Below are 18,693 nucleotides of genomic sequence, written 5' to 3' on the forward strand. Positions count from 1 at the left end.
ACAACAACAACAAAATTATTTCCTCCACTTATTTTTCCTTTTTTGCAACACAAGTTCTTGTAGGCAGGTAGGTGTTCCACTCCCTATACTTAGCCTCTCCCACGTCCTCTGCAATCTTTCCCTTTTGCTGCTGGAATCGTCAGAGATTGCTACTGCAGCTGGTGAGTGGGCAGGTGCAGCCACCATCTGCTCTAGGAGTCCAAATGCGCAGAAGAACCTCGCACCCAGGACCTGGCCCAGGCACCACGAATTCCAGAACATGCTGGGGACACGGCTAACCCCGCCCCCTCGCGGTGGCGATTGGCTGAACCCTCCCTGAGTGCAGAGCGCTGATTAATGAAGGCAGTTGTCTCGCCTGCAAGTTCAGACGAGACATCTCTAAAGAGGTGAGATCCGCCGGGGGTGCTGAACGGGGGCTTCAGTGCTTCCTGCCCGAAGGGTCCTTGAGAAGCCTGTTTGTTTTTCCCGGCGCTTGTCTCCACCCATCCCCTTCTCTCATTGGCCAGACCTGGTGGGCGGCTGTGTTTCCATTGGCCGGGGGGCGGTGTCTGTCCCTGGCCAGGGTGGGGGCGGGGCCTCCGCCGCTCTGAGCTTGCCCTTGTGTCTGGTGCGCCGTAGAGCTGCCGCCGCTGCTGCCGCCGCCGCTGCCGCCGCCGCTGCCGCTGCCGCTACAGCCGCCGCTGCAGCCGGAGCATCCGGGAGCCGCCACTGCCGCCGCCGCTGCCGCCACTAGCGCTGCTTCCACCGCTGCTACCTCCCCTCCCAGGACCTCGAGACACCCCGGGTGCGAGCGGCAGTGCTGCTTGCTTGCTCCCCCTCTCCCCCAGCCCTTCCCCTCCGTGACCTACCCACTCCTTGCAGCCCTCGCCCGCACCTTCTCCGACACCCCGGCACCCCTGCACCACCTGCTCGGGCAGCCCCGGCGGGCTCTGGGACTTGCTGTGCGCGCCGAGAGGAAGGCAAGCTCCAAACCCCTGCCTGGCAGACGGGCTGTCACGGCTGCACCGCCAGCAGGAGGAGGAGGAGAAGAAACTATTTCGCCCACCGATACCCCATTCTGCGGGTGCTTTGCCGCTGTCGCTACTGCTGCCGCCGATCCGAGTCCGCGGGTTCGAACACCTCAGCGGCGGGGACGGTAGGTCCCGTGGGCGCCGGGAGGAGGACACCAGCGGAGCCCTGCACTCTCGTGCCCCGCTCACCAGCATCTACTTGCCCCCTCGTTCCTTCCCCAGCCCTTTAGAGAAGGGACCATGATTTGGAAACGCAGCGCCGTTCTCCGCTTCTACAGTGTCTGCGGGCTCCTGCTACAAGGTAATCCCCGCCCCGCCGCGGGGAACATCAACTTCTCGCCCATTCCCCATCGTCCCCATTCCACCCCATATTTCCACTCTCCCCTCCCAGTCCCCCTGTCCCCATAGATTTCCACCCCCTCCCCCTACTCTCTGGTGCGGCAGGGGGCAGTGGCAGTTTGCACCAGCCCCTTGAATTTCTAACGCTGGCTCAGCCCTGCCTTCCCAGCAGTCAGCCCCTTACGCGGCACCTTTTGCCTTTTCATTCACCTGAGCTTCCTTCATCTCACTCCATCCCCGCCAGCATCCCCCTCCCACGCCTTTTGGCTGGCAACTTGTGCCTCTCTGAACATTCCACCCTCCCGACAACCCCCACCAGCCACCTCCCACATCACGCTCTTGACCGACCCTCTCCATCTCTTGTCATCTCTTTAACCTCCCCCTTTTCGGGTCGCCTTTTCTTTTTCCCCTCTTCCCACCATCATCATATCCGTGTGTCTTTAAAAAGTGTGTGAGAGCCTGGGAGCGAGCTACCAAGACGGCGAGAACAGCAGCAGCGGCAGCACCGTGTGCATTGCAATAACATCTCCGGGGGGAAAATGTGTTGTGAGACGTGTCATTCACCTAGGAAGAGAGAGGAGACTCTGTCTGGGATTTAAGAAAAAAAAAAAAAAAAAAGAAAGAAAGAAAGAAAAGAGAAAGGAAAAAGAATAAGGAAAAAGAAAAAATGAACGAATGAATAAATAAACCAATAAATTAAGAAAGGGGAGAAAAGGCAAAAAAATTAAAAGACCCAAACGCACTTTATCAACACATTGACTTTTTATTATTCAGTCTGTGTCATTTCTTTTTTTTTTTTTTTAACTAAAGAAATATATGCTTCCTAGCAGTTACTTTACTGCCAAGAGATTTTCACTTAGATTTCCTACCTCTCCATCTTCTCTCTGCCGCTTCTTTCCGTAATTAATATTATCCTTTCACGTGAAATGTAAGAACCCCTACGACCGCAGTGGAGGGAAGCCGCACAAAACGCTGTTATTATGCAAATCACTGGGTTTGGATGCCGGAAGGCTAGGGAATCTGGGTTCACTTCTCTCCAGACCCTGTTTTTAGGAGGAGGGAGTGAGGGGGCTGTGTGGAATGGGAGGATGATGCTGATTATGAAATAAATGGCAATGCATAGTACAGGAGTGCATGAGGACACTTTGGGTGGTGGAGGAGGCAGAGGCGGCGTGCTAGGGCTGGGCGGGCAGGGGCTGTAAGGCGGAAGATCGTTGCTTTGAAGAGAATAGTATAGGGATGTGGCTTGAATGTGAGATATAGCGAGGATGGATGCGAAATGATGATTGATAGAATATTTTTTAAGCTAGGTGACTAGGTTTTTTTTTTCTTTGCCTACCTCTAAACCCTTCTGTCATTATTTGGGTATTTGCAGGAAGATAAGTTGATGAAATTAATTTTTCCCTGGGTAAAAGGGATCTGAAAGTAAGACACACGTAGACTCACTGGCGTGCAAAACCCAATCGGCCTTTGGAGGATTTAAATGAGGTCAATGAACCATCTTTCAGCAAGTTCTTGGAATGCATCCTCTCTCCTGCCCTCCTCCGGGATATAGACTGGGGACAGAATTTTATTTATGCATATTTATGAACATGAAAGAAGAGGCAGTGGGTAGAATTTTCCTGAATTAACGAACTGACCTTCTAGAGATCTTGCGTAGAATATTTTGGTGGTACTTTTGTGTATTTTACGTTGGGTGTAAATTTCAGATATGTCATGTGTGCCAGAATCTCCGTGAAGGCAGACAGCACATTCTTCCTGCGTACGCCGCCGAGTCCCATTTCTCACCCTTCACACCCCCATCCTCACGCAAGTAACCCGGGTGTCTGACACGTTACTTAGGTTTTTAATCCGCGCTGAGACAATCTCCCGGAGACCCTACTTCACCTCTCAGTAACTTGCATTTCTCAGCTCAGCTGTGTGTGTGTGTGTGTGTGTGAGTGTGTGTGTGTGTGTGCGCGCGCGCGCGCCGGCGTGCGCCGTGTTGGGGGGAGTGTGATGTGGGGGAATCAGTTAATTTGGTGATTGCAATGAAAATTCGACACCGCTAGATGTATTTTCCCTGCCAATCTGTGTGTGCTGCTCCCGGCCGGTCAATGCACACACTGCTGGGCTGCTGCGAAATTATTTATTATAGAGCATGTGGGTCATGGACTGCACTTGGGGTCGCCTCCTCTCTTCCTTCAACATTTCCCTGTGAATTGTCTATTCAGTGCAGTGCAAAATAACTGTTTGCTGGTGCCTCTCTCAGCCTGGAGGAGGATTTACTCTTTCTCTACCCGGAGAGATTCCATCAGCAGCATTCAGGCATGAGTCTCTTTTACTGAGTATGTAAACCAATGATTAAGACAGTGCTGCTTTTCACAGCAGACTGGGGTGGGGGTGGGGGGGTGCGGGAAGGGGGTGTGAGTATAGCAGAGAAAATGCACCACTGCAACCAGCAGCAACACCAACATTAGGTCCAATAAATAAATAAATAAAGGTCCTATACAGCAACCAGGGAAAGAGCACAAGTCCAACCGTGCCTGTGGACTTAGGAGCATCTTAGATCAGACCATATGAATACACTAAAAGAGATAAGAGGATTAAAAAAAGAAAGAAAGAGGAGGAGGCACAAAGCACCACTGGATTGTCTTCTCATATTTATGGCTGCCTCACACTTATTCATCTAACACTACTCCACAGACACATCATACTTTGTTGATATTGTCAGGTTTTGCTCAAATTGCTCATGCCTTCCTTGTCTTAGGCTTGGCTGAGAACATTGCTTCGGGGTTCAGATTTATGTTTCTCCCCCTACCCTACCGTTTTATTAGGACTTAGTTAGGTTGTAGAATGAAGGCTTTATTTCTTGGACATAGATTGACTACTTAGCGGGTCTTTCTATGTGTAGGGAGAAAAGGGTGGCAGGGGAACTAGTGAGCGACTGATTTTGGCTAGAGGGAGTCTGCCCTGCCTGCTAGTAGTTATGACTAGGCAAATACTATAGTCAGTCAATAGCTTCTTTTTTTAGCTTTATCAGCACTATAGTGATATTCACTTAAGTAATACTAATCAGTTTATTTATCCCATGTATTACTCTTCCCTTTCTTGCAGTATACATTATTAAAGACAAAAAGACTCATTTGAACATATCTTCTCCGTGTTTCTGTATTTTAACTGACTGTATTTTATATTATCATCTATCTTTTTTACCTTTTTTTCCCAGAAGCAAATCAATGTTCTGGCTTGTTAATATGTGGAGTGATAAGCCAGTGATGAGAATCCAGTCAATGATAAAATGAGTTTTTTTTTTAAAAGGCTTACTTAATTCTATAACATCTGCCAGTTTGTCCTCATCCTCATCGTGTCTTTAGGAAATGAATAATAAATAGAAAATAAACATATGCTTTTGGCCAAACTATAACTTGGAATGTAGGCTACTTAAATAGCAAAATTTGATTTAGTGTTCAGCTACAATGCATCTTTTCTTATTTTCCCTCATCATAGAAAGAGGAAAATCTGGAGTAAGCACAAGGGACACATTAGAGAAATGAATTTCTTTGCAAGGATTGCAAAAGCTTGCCACCTGTAACTAAGTCCTCTCTTGGCTATAGAGTAGATCCAGTTCAATTGCTAACCCTTGCTGAAACTTTATCCCTTTCCATGCCTGAGGGGGCACTGCAAAGATGGAGAGTGCCCTGGGCAGCACAGGAATCAGTTCTGGAAAGGGCAGAAAGGAAACAAGGGCAAAATATAACAAGAAATAGTCATGCATATATGCATACAAGACCTCATTTTGTTGAGAACTGTGTTTACTTTTTGGAATTAGTCGTATACAAAAACACCTCCAAGACAGATACTGGGGCTTTAGTTTTTTGTGTTTGTGTGTGTGTTTTTTTTTTTAATTTTTAATTTTGGCCATGGTACATTCTGGTAAATGATTTGTTATGTTTAGTAAAAATATAACACAAACACAATTTAATTTGAATATATATTCAAATTAAATCTCATTGGACGTACATAATACTTGCCTCAGTATGTGTCATGAACCTCATCTTACATTTTTTAGAAAGCACGTTATAATACATATTATACTTATATACACTTAATGAAATAATTATGCTTCCTAAAATCATATCTTTCCAACTCTTTTACCTTCACATATGTTAACTTTAGTCTTGTCAAGCTCATTTCTTATGCCAACTGTAGTTCTTGAAATATCTTTTACTCACTCCCTTCTTCGATTAACATAAACTTTGGAAAATGGAGCCTATATACTTAAATGCAATAACTGTGGCTTAAATAGTTGAACATCAGACAATTGGTAATTAAGAAAATCTTTGCAAATATGAGGAGTTCCTAGACTGGTTTTATATCAAGATGTGGAAGCTTACTTCATTGTCTTTTTTCCCATTTCTGTAACTATTAGAACTCTAGGAACATAATATGACAAAACTAAGTATCAATTGAGATGATCTGTTCTTGTGTCCTTCATTAGAAGATAAGACATTTTAAAACTATTTGTCACACAATTAAATAGTGGTAGAATGTCATTTTTCTTAAAGAAAAAAAATACTTAAATCACTTAAAGAGCAAAATGGAAGTGCAAAGATGTTGGAAGACATCCTAAGCATGCATTTGAAAGTGGCCTGGAATCAACACCAAATGGCATAAATTTTCTCTTTAAGTAGTCTGTGGGATATCAGTGATTGAGACAAGCAAGCCTTATTTACCATGAAGGATTTGGGGGTACATTAATAATCAAAATAGACCTAATGTCATATGGATGTTTTATTTGAGCTTGCTGACATGTGCTTTATGATATTTATTGAGAAATAGTCTTCATTTTATTAGACTGTATTAAACCGATTGGCTAAGTCACCCGTTTGGTAGCAGCTGACTGAATAGACTAAGGAAGTAGAGAGAAGGAAAATCACAAACCAAGGAAGCCGACTCAGAAACTCAAGTCAGAAGCCCCTTTGTTGAATTGGCAGATACTGGTCTGATTTACTGTCTTAAAACAGTTCTAGTGCCCAACAATTATTATACTTAAGCTTCCTGAGGGCAAGCTCTGAGCCTTACATAGCTATGCAGTTTTCTTATCCTCATTTTAGTAGATGTATAAACAGTCGTGCTGGATTGAATAATAGTATGTTGTAATTACTTCTGATGGGATTAAATGATCTCTTCTTTTCATAATATGGAAACACTCATACTTTGTCAAGTCACGTAAGAGTTAATTTTGACATTTTGTAAGCTATGTTGGTTTACGAAAGTTTTCCTGTATTAAATTATCACATAAATAGTTCTTAAAATACATCTTCAAGTGAATTCAATCTGATCAGTCATTTTTTAACATTTTCCTACCATTTTTTCTTTTCCTTGATAAAAACTCCAGATACTTTACATTAGATTAGATCATAAACTAATTTTATAAAAAATGAAGGACATAATTTAAATTTACTGATTTAACCTAAAATATTTAAAAGGACACGTTCATTGCCAACATTTTATTTGAAAATGTCAAGCATTTTTGGAGTGCAATTCTGTAGTATCAAGAAAGGCATCTTCTGCAAATTCCTTGTGTAAAGAGGTGGGTGAGGATTAACCTAGAGCTGTGGCAGCTGAAGCCCCCTGCTGTGTGATGATGCAAATGGCATCTCAGGCCTAATGTGCTCTGCAGAGGCGGCAAACTCAGAGGAAAGCAGTCATGTGGCATGAGAGTGAAATGGGAAGTCTTTTTCATAGCTTGTAGTGGACATAAAACATCCTTTAGCTTTTTATAAGCAGAAATGATCCAGAGTATTTGTAATCACACGAACTTATGACAAAGCAAAAGAGAGAACATACATTTTGTTTAGAGAGTAATAAATAAATCCCACTAAAACTACCAACGTTTTCATCCAATGAATGGTGAACATTTAATTTTCTTCCAGACCATCCGGAACATAGGTCAGTTTAATAAAGATGAATAGCAAAATTGAAATAGGATTTCTTTGCTGTTTTTTACATGTATTGGACCTAATAACTGTTTGGCTGGGAAACATTCTGTTATCCAGTTCTTCCTTCAGTGAGTAAGCAGTTAGTCCCTTAATCTCATTCTTATAAGAGCATTTCCTGTACTATGAGAATATAGTAGTTTCTTTACAATATAGGAGTTAACGGTTCAGTGTATGTTCAATTTAGTTAGTGTTGTTAAGTATAATTCGTGTTATGTCACATCAGTAGAGAATGTTTCCTATCTGAACAATATTATTTATCATTTAGGCAAAGTCATCTGATACGTTCTCTAAAAAAGTAAGAGTTGTAAACCTATTGTTGTACCATTAAACCCTATCAGATAAAAGGAACTAACATAGCTTCGTATATTTTGATTCCATTTGCCACAGAACAAAAATCTGAATATGTTATAAAACTGATTTTTATTAGTGAGCCCAGTTGTTCCTGTTAATGTGTTCAGTGGATTTCCTTAAGCATATATGAAATTGTTTTCATCTTAGAAGCATGTTTTCATCTTAGAAGCCTATTTAAAAATTAGTGAAGTAAATATTCTGCTTAAGTAGGGATCAGTTAAATATTAATGTCAAAATCAGAGATGTAATTATAGAGAAAGGAACTATTTCACAGTCACTTATTTATATATATGCACATATATACACATTTAAGTATATCATTATTTTTAAGACTGAAGAACATCTTTATTAATTTTGTAATTAGAGTTTAGGGCTTTCAGGGATGTATAATAGAATGAAGGAAAAGGTAAGAGTTTGTGTTGTTTTGACTCATTGTGTTCTTTTACTCTTTCAATTAAGGTTAGGAATTTTATTTTATTTTTTAAGTAAATTTTCTTAGGCTGCAACAACGATTTACGAGCCTTCCACTTAAAATACACACACAAGTCTTACAATTTATGAAATAACAATAGGGTTGAGTATTCTGGATCTATTTTTGTGCTAATGAAACTGAGTGATAAGAACTTACTTGAATAGATACAGAGCTAAGTTGGTAAGATTTGCCATAGAGAGAGGGGGTTATTAACTATTCACATTGTATTTTGAGGTCTTTGAAGGAAATATTAACACAGTCTTTATTCAACTTTGGGAATAACTGTTTCTGAGTCAGCAAATCATTTTCACTTGAATAGTTAAAGTATCTTTTAGCCATTTCATTGCTGGAGAGGAAGTCTCTGTCTAGTGATAGTTAAGGAGGTATTCCGGGGGTTAAATACTGACGTCATTAGGGATTGCTTAACAAGTAAAAATAAGCATACTTTTGCTTTCAGAAAAAAGAAAAGTCTCAAAGCTAAATGTGATCAAATAGTGCAAATAATGTCACATTATAAGAAAACAAAGTCCTTTAAAAAGTCAGATTGCGATTCTAAAAATTTTATATATTTTATGATGGTTAATTTACAGTAAGGATACATTGCTTATCTAAAGTTGTCCTTGAGAACAGAGTGAGAAAGCACCTTTCTGACAAGGATGTGCTGTCGACTGCTGAGTGTATAGCTGTTATATTGATTTGCTGTAATTTATAAAGCCAATTAATCTATTCTTGTAAAGAAATATTTTTAGCTTTTAAGCTAAAATTGTTTGTATTTTAAAATGCAGGTGCCTTCCATAATGCTTATTTAAACATCAAGGCCTAAAATTTATAGTGTGTAAAAAAAGTCCTAATTTTCTTAATAAATTCATATTTTACATGAGCTTGTCCTGTATCCCCCATGGGGGAAAATGTCCATGACATTTGTAACTTCCATTCATTCTCATACCTTTTGCATCTCTGTTTTTCAATCTGGAGTTGTAGGCTTAAATTTAAATGAGAAATAATGCATTACGAATTAGAATATTTATATGTAAAAGCAAAGAAAAATATATAGTAAGCTTTTTATTTAATTGCCATTTCTTTACTGCTCTCTATTTTATGTGCTGAAGTCTGAATACTAACTCAGCTTCCTTTATACTCTCCAGGAATATAATATCCCTCCCATTCCCTGCCCATGCTACCGACTTGAAAGATCCATTAAAATGAATTAATGGGGAATGAAGAATAAAGAAGTGGAGTTTTGCTAAAGGATATGTACAGAATATGTACAGATTGGGTATTTTTCCTTTCAACCCCCAAGGAGCACACCTCAGTGTTTTAGCAAGGATAAAACATGTACAATATGTGTTGAGTTGTTTTTGTTATTGTTATTACTGCAGTTTTTTGAAAGCTCCATTCCGTAGTCTCTTAATAAAAATGGCAAAAAGAAGGGGAAAGGAATGTGAGTCAGCCAGCCAAACACACAGAGAAATGCCTGGCAAAGCTGACTAAATTAGCATATGCTAGGCTGAGTATTTCCCTCTGTTGTTACATAATCCCTTTCTAATACGAAATCAGTTCTCATACTTAACCCTTTCAGGAGGTTTGGAATTCTCCCACTGTTATATTTTTATTTTGCTTCATTTATTTGCTCATGAATTGTGTAAATCATCTATTCAAGGACTTTTATGTCAAGTTCTTTTTTTCCCTCTCCAGCACTTCTGTATACAAATGTTCCATTCTATGTCCAACTTCAGGATTCAAGAATCAACTTTTCTATAGCTTCCACTGAGAGGATCTAATTAGCATTTTAGTCTCCCTTTACTCATGTGCAGCTTTCTTTAGAAAATGTATTAGTTCTATGAGGTTCCCCTAAGGATTCATAATACTGTAGTTTGTTACATGTACTGTGATATTCAGTGTGCCTTAATTATGCACGTGTCCTCATTTCAAAGCCTTTTCAGGGATCATGTGGGATAGAACAGGGGTCTGGCTGTAAGTTCACTGTCATGTATTAATGTGTAGGTGGTATTCAGAGAAGGATGTTTCTGAAGGCAATTATATATCTATGACTTCAATATAGCAAGCAGTTACTCACATTCTGCACTTACTAGATACCCTGCCAAGGCAGAATTAAATTCACCATTGTGATACATAATACAGTATCTGTTATTTCTAAATAACAGATACTGCTCTAGGATTGAAATAAAATAATGAGTGAAAATGTGTATCCCCTACCCTGAATAGGGATTGTCTCTTTCATTTTCCCAAACAAAAAGAAGAATCAGAAATTGTTCCTAAGGCAATGCTTTATTCCTTAACTAGCCCATTAACACATTTTGCTATGGTGGGATCTTGAAGTTTTGCTGGATTTTATGTGAGGCTATCGATATTTAAGTAGTATTAATTGCCTGCAATCTTTATGGACTGCCAAATGTCAGTGCATTGCCAAATTTGAGACATTTTATTTTCGGGTTTTAATTTGGATGCAATTTGAATATTGGTGAAAGTATAGAGAGATGCTGAACTCAACAGAGAGAGGCAGACATCTTTTTCTTAAAGCGACTTCATTTGTGGAGAGATTGCTACAAGAATTGGCTTGTTTTGTATCTGATATCACTTATAAGGGGATATTTTCCTATATTACATGAGTATGAGAGTGCATTTGTATTAATTGTACCCTTTGACTTACATGTCTTCCTCTGTGTCTTATGTCATAAGAAAAGGGTGGTTTAATTTGTAACTGCAACTTATGTCTTTTATTCTTTTATTTATGCTTATGGCAATAAAAAGCGTTTTATAAGCTGATATAATATGTTTTGACAATTTTTATTTGATTATTTTACACAATAGCATAATTTTTGAAGCTATAGTTTAGTTTTAGTAGACAAAAGAATGCCATCTGCCATCTATTGATTATTTTAAGCATTTATGTGTTCTTAGTTCATGAGAGAACTGACCATTTGATTTTGTCTATTCTATGATCTACATAAAATTTGTATATTATTATTATAGTATTTTGAAGGTTATGTGTTTATCTGCCTGTCTCCTCTAGTGGACTATAAGCCCCTAGTGTACAGGCCTGAAGTCTTAGTCCTCATTATATTTCAAGTGACTAATCGAATGTCTGGTCTGTCTTTTTTTTTTTTTTTTTTTTCCAAATGTTTTCATCATTCCACTGATTGATTAGTTTTCTTCTAATAGATTTAATCTTGACACAACTCTTTAATCGGATCTAGATAATATATAAGTATTTACATTATAACTGCCAAAATGCCAATACGGTACTCCAAATAGAATAAATATTTTCAGTGACTTTTCATTTGTGTGTAATATACAGGAAGAAGACAGAAATACACCCCAAGAAACAAAAATAATTCTAAATAATGGTGTACTTAACAAAAATATGAATTAATTGCTTTCAGTCAGGGCAGTCCATTCAAATTTCTACTGTAAACATTTGAATCTTCCTGATATCTTTGGGTATTTTAACCCCTTATCTTCAGTCTGCTTTCCAAAGATTTTATCTCTAGCTTCAAAAATATTCCTGATGATGACTTTGGTTAAACGTGAAGCCACATTATCTTGTTGTTCTACTTTAAGTAGCTGGCACTTCCGGATAAATGTATAAACAAAGAGGAATTACAAGCTGACCTTGATCTACCAGATTATGTGTGGACTGACCTGCTTTTTTTTTTTCCTGCCAAGCTAGAGAGTAGAGGTTCTCTGATTAGTCCCTGAAGTAAAGATTCAGGGTGCATTCTTCTCAGTTAACTGGAAGAGATTCTGTCAGTATTATTTAAAAGACCCTTTATAAATTCTAAATGTTGATCTGTTTGTGTTTTTAATGCTTAGTTACTTTTGCAATTGATGACACATATATGCTGTGATTGGTTTTTTGGTTTTTGTTTTTTTTTTGCATTTGAAAGACAGAGAGATAAGATGGAAATATTATCTACTTTTTAAAGAAAATGTAAATACAGTTACTGGAAACCCGAAACCAATGAAGAAAAGACTCTACAATTTTTAGTGACTATATTTTCACATAAAGTGTTTTAAGAATACTTTTTCTAAAAAATCCCAATGAAATGTGGCTTTTCGTAAAAGTCATATAGTTTTTTCCTCACATTTTAAAAATCAATTTCCCTGATGTCTTTTGGATTTTTGACTGTTTCATGACTCTTAGCATTTGAAAAGATATTATTAACTAGACTAGCTTACGATTTACCTGAATGCCAGGTGCTGAAATCACTCTATCGTCCTCATAGATGAATAGGTATTCTGTAAATAAGTGTCCAATGAAGATAAACTAGCTAAATTTATTAAGGGTTCTTGCCGCTTTATACAGTTGGTATTAAGAATTATATTCTCTCATAGCTTCTGTTAGCACCTAGTCTTGTTCATGTGAAAACAGGTCTGTATGTTGCTACAGTTGCAGAATAACCCTTCTTCTCTAACACGGCTTTTGTCTGGCCCCTGCTCATCAACTTTCCAGAGACTAGTGAGTTAAAGGGAAGATAGTTTTTGTTGCAATTTTTGTTCGAGGCAATTTTTGTTGACTCTTTCACTCTTTCAATGAAACATTATCTTAATATGTTACTGAATTTATTCATTATATTGAGGATATTCCTATAACCTATGGTTAAATATGACATATTTTAATTTTTTGTGTGTAACCACGTACTATCTGAAACTGGAACTGTGAGGAAAAGTTATACCTTCCTATGTTCAAGATTTTTATTCATAATGATTCACTTAGAAATTGAATTTCAGTTTGTTATTAAAAAGAAACACCTTTACCTGTTACTTTACATGCCAAAGCATTTCAGACCAACATTCTTGTCCAGAGGCACCAAATTAAAAACAATATCCATGATATTTAGCAAACAAATATTACACTAAGAGTACAGGTTTTATAGAAAGACCATTGTACAAATAGTACTGATTTTACGGAAAGATTTCATGGTAAATAACATGAAAAAGAAGTATGTTCAATAATATTTACAGACATATTTTTAAAAATCAAGTAAAATTTATACAGGGTAGTTTCATGTTCGGTGGCTTGCTTTTTTATCAATATAAAAATGCTATGGATGAGGTAAAACTAATGGTGTTACCATTTAGTAACTTAATTTCTCCATATCATTTCATTTCCATGAAATTTCCAATGCTATGATAAAAGTGTTCTAGAGAGATAAGAAGTGCATAGTATTATAGAGGTCTGGTGGAAGTCACTAAAATCAGATTTATTTTAAACTTTGTTTTGCTTTACCCAATTTTATTGACTGTACAAGTATGGACTATCAACAAAACAGAACATATTATCCCTGAGGGATCTGACAGCATAAGAGTATATGTTTTAATAAAACAAATATGCTTGATGGGTATAGACAGATTGGGGAGATTCATATTTTTTATCATTTCATGATGGACTAACTATAAGGTAAAAGTAAATTCCATCAGGCTTTAGGGATATTTTCTCCCAGGAAATTATCATCACCTAGCCATACCATGATGGAGTATAGAAGTGGATTGATAATAGAGAAATGGGCATAACACAAGAAGCATACATGGTCAAATTGTGGTTTGTGTGGAAGTGGTAGTGAGATTGGCCTGGTGGAGGTCTTTTATTTAGTAGTGAGGGTTCTTTATTCTGCAATGGGAGGAGCTATCAATGGACTAAAACTTTGATTTTGGAAGTCCCTTGCAGTAGGAAGACATGATAGTGGGAAGCAAGAGACCTGAGTTCTCAGGCAAGCCATGTCACTGTCTCACTGGCCTTGAGCAAGTTACTTCTCTTGTAGCTTAGTTTTTTCACCTGTAGACTGAGTGGTTGCAACCACATTCATTCTTTGGTGACGTATTGTAGAAGGAACTTATGGACGATTGCAAACTGCAGAAATGGCATTTTTCTTTTTTCCTTTCCACCTAAAGATGTTTTATAACATAGTATAACAGTAACTCTTAAAATAGCATTTACCGAAATTTGACTTTTTATATCCATCTATGCATTGTTTAGTGCTTAAGGATTTTACATATGTAAACAGATATTTTATTGTAATATATGTGCCTCTACAAATTTCAGAGCTTTTCTTTCTATGTCAATGAAGTTTATAAATTAATTTTGTAGCCATTGGCCTGAGTTTGAGCCGTGCATACTTTTCTCACAAAATCACATGCATGGATCAATTCTTCAAATTAGGAAATTGTTTCTTTGGTCATTTTTATGATTAGGAAGTGGACTGGATTTGGTTTTTCAATTTTGAGTTTGATTTCATATTTCTGTGCATTTAATGTACATTAAAAAATTTCTATGGTCATTTTATTGTTCATAGCCTTTGGTTTTATTAAGCATAACTTATTCATTCATTGATTCATTTTTCAACAAATACCTATTTGAAGGCAGTGTTGTAAAATGCTGGATGTATAAATGAACAAGATGGACACAGTCTCTGCCCTTATGGGGTTTATAATAAACAAATCAAAATACATAATTCCTTTCTTTTTTTTTTTTTTTTTTTGGAATTGGAGTCTTGCTCTGTTGCCCAGGCTAGAGTGCAGTGGCATGATCCCGGCTCACTGCAACTTCCACCTCCCGGGTTCAGGTGATTCTCATGCCTCAGTCTCTCTTGTAGCTGAGACTACAGGCACGTGCCACCATGCCGGCTAATTTTTGTATTTTTAGTAGAGACAGCGTTTCTTCATGTTGGCAACGCTGGTCTTGAACTCCTGGCCTCAGGTTATCCGCCAACCTCGGCCTCCCAAAGTGATGGGATTACAGGCGTAAGCTACTGTGCCCAGCCTATAATGCCTTTCTGAATTAAAATTAGAAATTATATTTTTATAGTAATATCTTTCAACAGCAACAGAATGTGGATATATCAATCAGGATGTGAAATCACTGGTTTACAACAATGCTGTAAACCTCAGTGGGCTTTTAACATTTTTTTTGTTTTTTAATTTAAGGTTAGATTAAAGAGCTCTCATTTCTCCAGTCGTTTATCCTGAAAATGTTCTCAGTATGATGCCAGTTTCTTTTTTTTTTATTATTATTAATGCAACTTGAAAGAACCTGACAAGTGAACAAGAAATATTCAAGAATGCTCTGTTCTAACTGATTTGTTCGAGAGGATGATTCATTTAATTTCATAAAGGCTCAGTGGGCCAGAACAGAGGATGACCAGGTCAGCAGAGGGAATGTAGGGGAGAAGAGGTCTGTGAGAAGGATCTATGTAACAAGCAACAGTATTTAGTTTTTTAGAACTAGAGTTCTGCTTGAGCAATTCTGATGTTACCAGCGACATTCATTTAAAGAACTGCTGATGCCTCAGGGAAAACATTTTTAAAGTGTCCTATCTAGAAACAATACTCCTTACACTGTGTCATATATATTAAAACTCCCACCCTTGCTTATATTACAATACATCATACTTAGTTAAAACCTGTACTAACATAACTTGACTTTTTGAAAGTGTCAATTAAATGTTGTTCCTGAAACTTTTCTTCCTGCTCAATATGGTTGAAATATTAACCACCTGGTCAACAAAGCTGAAGAATAGATGGGGATACCATTTAAGAAGTTTACAAATGAAATGAATTTTTATACAATTATTTAAAACATTGGAGAGAAATACACATCATGTGAATAGCTACAAATATTCTTGGCATCATTATTTTATTTCCTTTAATATTTAAGTGTGATGACCCCAAGATGGGAATGATATCACATTTCTAACAGATTGTATGATATTTTTGAATATTACTATTTATTGGCTAGTGATATACCTGGAATGGATGATATACATGTTACAATAGACAAGCGAACTCTGTGTAATTATATATATATACACACACACACTTTGGAAATCATAATGATGGTGGTCTAGCATTTATAGTAGTTCTGTTTAGAGACTTACTTATTTGGATTATACACAGTACTACAATCCACAGTTAGAAAAACCTTTGCTTACCCATTAACTTTAATGTTACTTTCTTTTGGTTTTAAAAGAAACTTTAATTCAAGTAAATGCTGTGTTGCAGGTGATAAATGGCTAGAGAATAGTTTTATATTAAATGATTTATTTTGAAATATATTCAGTTTTCCAAAGTCAGAGATGCATACATACTTGGAAACTTTTATAAAGGGAACTAGGTGGTGCTGTTCTGTCATCTTTGTGTCTTAGTGACTTCTTTGGTCCTGTTCTGTTCATTAAATACTCTCATACGATAAGTGCATTAAGTAAGGCACAGTTTTGGTCTCCTAGTATTATTTTTTTACTAACCAACTAAGTTGATACTGATTTTGTATCTTTGTTTTCAGCAATATTTTTGTACAGTAGATAAAAACCTTCCTAAGCAGCAAGATATATCATACTTTATTACTTACCTCATGTATCTAACATTTAAGATAATATATTACATTCTGATATCTTCAGATTTTTTTATTATGTTTTTTAAAACCTCATACTTGGTGTTTTATTTACGAAGTCTTTGATTATTACAGTCAGAAGTTACAATGGTAACATTTTTGTACAGTTTGGGTTGATTTAGTATAAAATGCTGCAAATATGTAATCTCAAGAAAATGCATTTATTTGTAACCATTATTTGAAATATTACTAATTGCGTTAAGTCTTTAAACAAAAGAGAAAGCTTTTTCTTGAAAGGAAATTTTGTTTGCTTAATTTACCTCCCTTTCAAAAAATGTGACCTCAATTAGGCTGTCTGTTAATCTTTTCCAGTTTCAGGATGTTATTAAGATAATTGTACCTTCCCATAATCTTGGTGGTACCTGATAGTCCAAAATAAAACACTTACTTGAAACAAAATAAGTAAACAACAAACAAACAAAGTTATTTCACTCTCCATATATATTTAATACACTGGTATATCTGAGGTTTATTTTATTGGTAATAATTATAGCTTCTTTCAGATACCTTTACATTTTGGAATGGCAAATAAGAGAAAACTTACAAGGGATTGCATTTTTTTTTTCATCAAAAATCATCCTGTGTTCTGTATAAGCAATTGTAAGTTATGTTTCTTAATAATTTTGTAATGCCATTTCTGAAGCATATATTATGTATTTTCTAATGAAAACCCGGATAGAAAGTAATGAAGTACTCTAAGAGTTTTAACCAAATACCTCCTTGTAGAATTGTAATTTTGCATGCTGATCATTTTGAGTGGGGAAAGATAACTTATATCCTTCATTTCTCGTATAATAAATCCCCCTTGCTGCTACTTAGATCATAAACCTTTAAGTTTTACTCTAATAGAAAACTCAACATTATATAGAAAACTCTTTGTGTTTTCTGTTATTTTGCAAGTTTTTTATCTGTGGAAGGCAGAATCAATACAGAATTTCAAAATGGTTCCATAGCATGTCATCTTACAATGTAGAGAGATAATCTCAGAGATGAACATCTTCTAAACTAATAAGCATAAGTGAATGCACTGCTAGACCTCTGTGCTCATGTCTGGCCTCCCCAGACAAAATGAAAGTCAAAAGTATTATAAGAGTTTAGAATGGGGGATCTGCTTAAAAGAACTGGGATTGTTTATTCACAAGGATGCCTTCATTTTCTATTGAATAAAAATTTTCCTAAGAAGACTTAGGTAATTCCCATTTTATACCACCATAACTGTAAAATGTAAAGAAACCTAATGGTAAATAGATAAAATATTTAAGATTATATAAAAAGTATGTCTTGGGGAGTGATTCTTTGTATTAAAATACTTTCTTGCTTTTAGTTACTATGTTATGGGAATAAAGTGTGAACTAGATAAAGAAATTATGAAAGGTATTTGTAAATTCGTCATATCTACATATTCAGAAACCATTCCGTGTTTGATTCATTTTTAGAAAGTTGACATTTTGGCAAAGATACCAACAAGAAAATATTTAAATTTAATATATTTGATACTATGTTTATATTATAGAAAGTTAAATTAGACTATTGAACCAATACCTATTTTTCAAATATACCATACTTTAAATAAATTAAATAAAGCATAGTACTTAGTGAAAAATCCATCATAAACCAATATATTTCAAAAGTATTTTTCCTTGAAAAATATAGAGATACAGAAATCTATTGGTTATTTTATTTCTTAAGTATCAGAAATACAATAAAAGCCACTTATATTTGGTGATAACCTGGTGATTACTTGTCTTAGAAGTAAAGTTAGATAGACACTAAGCACATCTTTTCCAGTATGTTTCTCCTTGGATTGAGGCTCTAGAGTTCATACTGAAATGCTCTATGCATTTTATAATATCCTTTTTATAATATCCTTTGGTCATTATTTCTTCGAGAACTTTTATCCAAATAAGAAGAGGCTTTCTTAATAATGATCTTTGTTGAAAATTAATCCTAGGCAATGTAGCATAGCCACTGACTATTAGTAATCAATGGCTGCAAATAGATTACTCTGGCATATCATCTTATCTTTTCAAATGCACCCTTGGACACTTCTGTAGAAGACTTTTTTCATCTTGCCAGATTTTATCAGTCATCAAAGATTTCTATCTCACAGATCTAAAGGTGTTTTCACTG

General features: G+C 36.8%; 1 protein-coding gene across 4 annotated transcripts in view; it reads left to right on the forward strand.

The window, feature by feature from the left end:
• Positions 1–631: 631 nt before the first annotated feature.
• Positions 632–18,693, forward strand: part of CADM2 (cell adhesion molecule 2) — a 1,085,741-nt gene continuing 1,067,679 nt past the window's right edge. For 2 of the 4 annotated variants that reach the window (XM_038002402.2, XM_038002403.2), the window contains exons 1-2: positions 632–1,135; positions 1,233–1,311. In XM_038002402.2, coding sequence (XP_037858330.1) covers positions 1,251–1,311 — 61 coding nt within the window. In that variant the 5' untranslated portion in view covers positions 632–1,135; positions 1,233–1,250. Of the gene's footprint in view, positions 1,312–18,693 lie in introns of all 4 variants that reach the window. The other 2 variants (XM_007986176.3, XM_007986175.3) reach the window with 1 other exon arrangement.

The sequence above is a fragment of the Chlorocebus sabaeus genome, chromosome 22, assembly GCF_047675955.1.
Source record: "Chlorocebus sabaeus isolate Y175 chromosome 22, mChlSab1.0.hap1, whole genome shotgun sequence".
Lineage (NCBI taxonomy): Eukaryota > Metazoa > Chordata > Mammalia > Primates > Cercopithecidae > Chlorocebus > Chlorocebus sabaeus.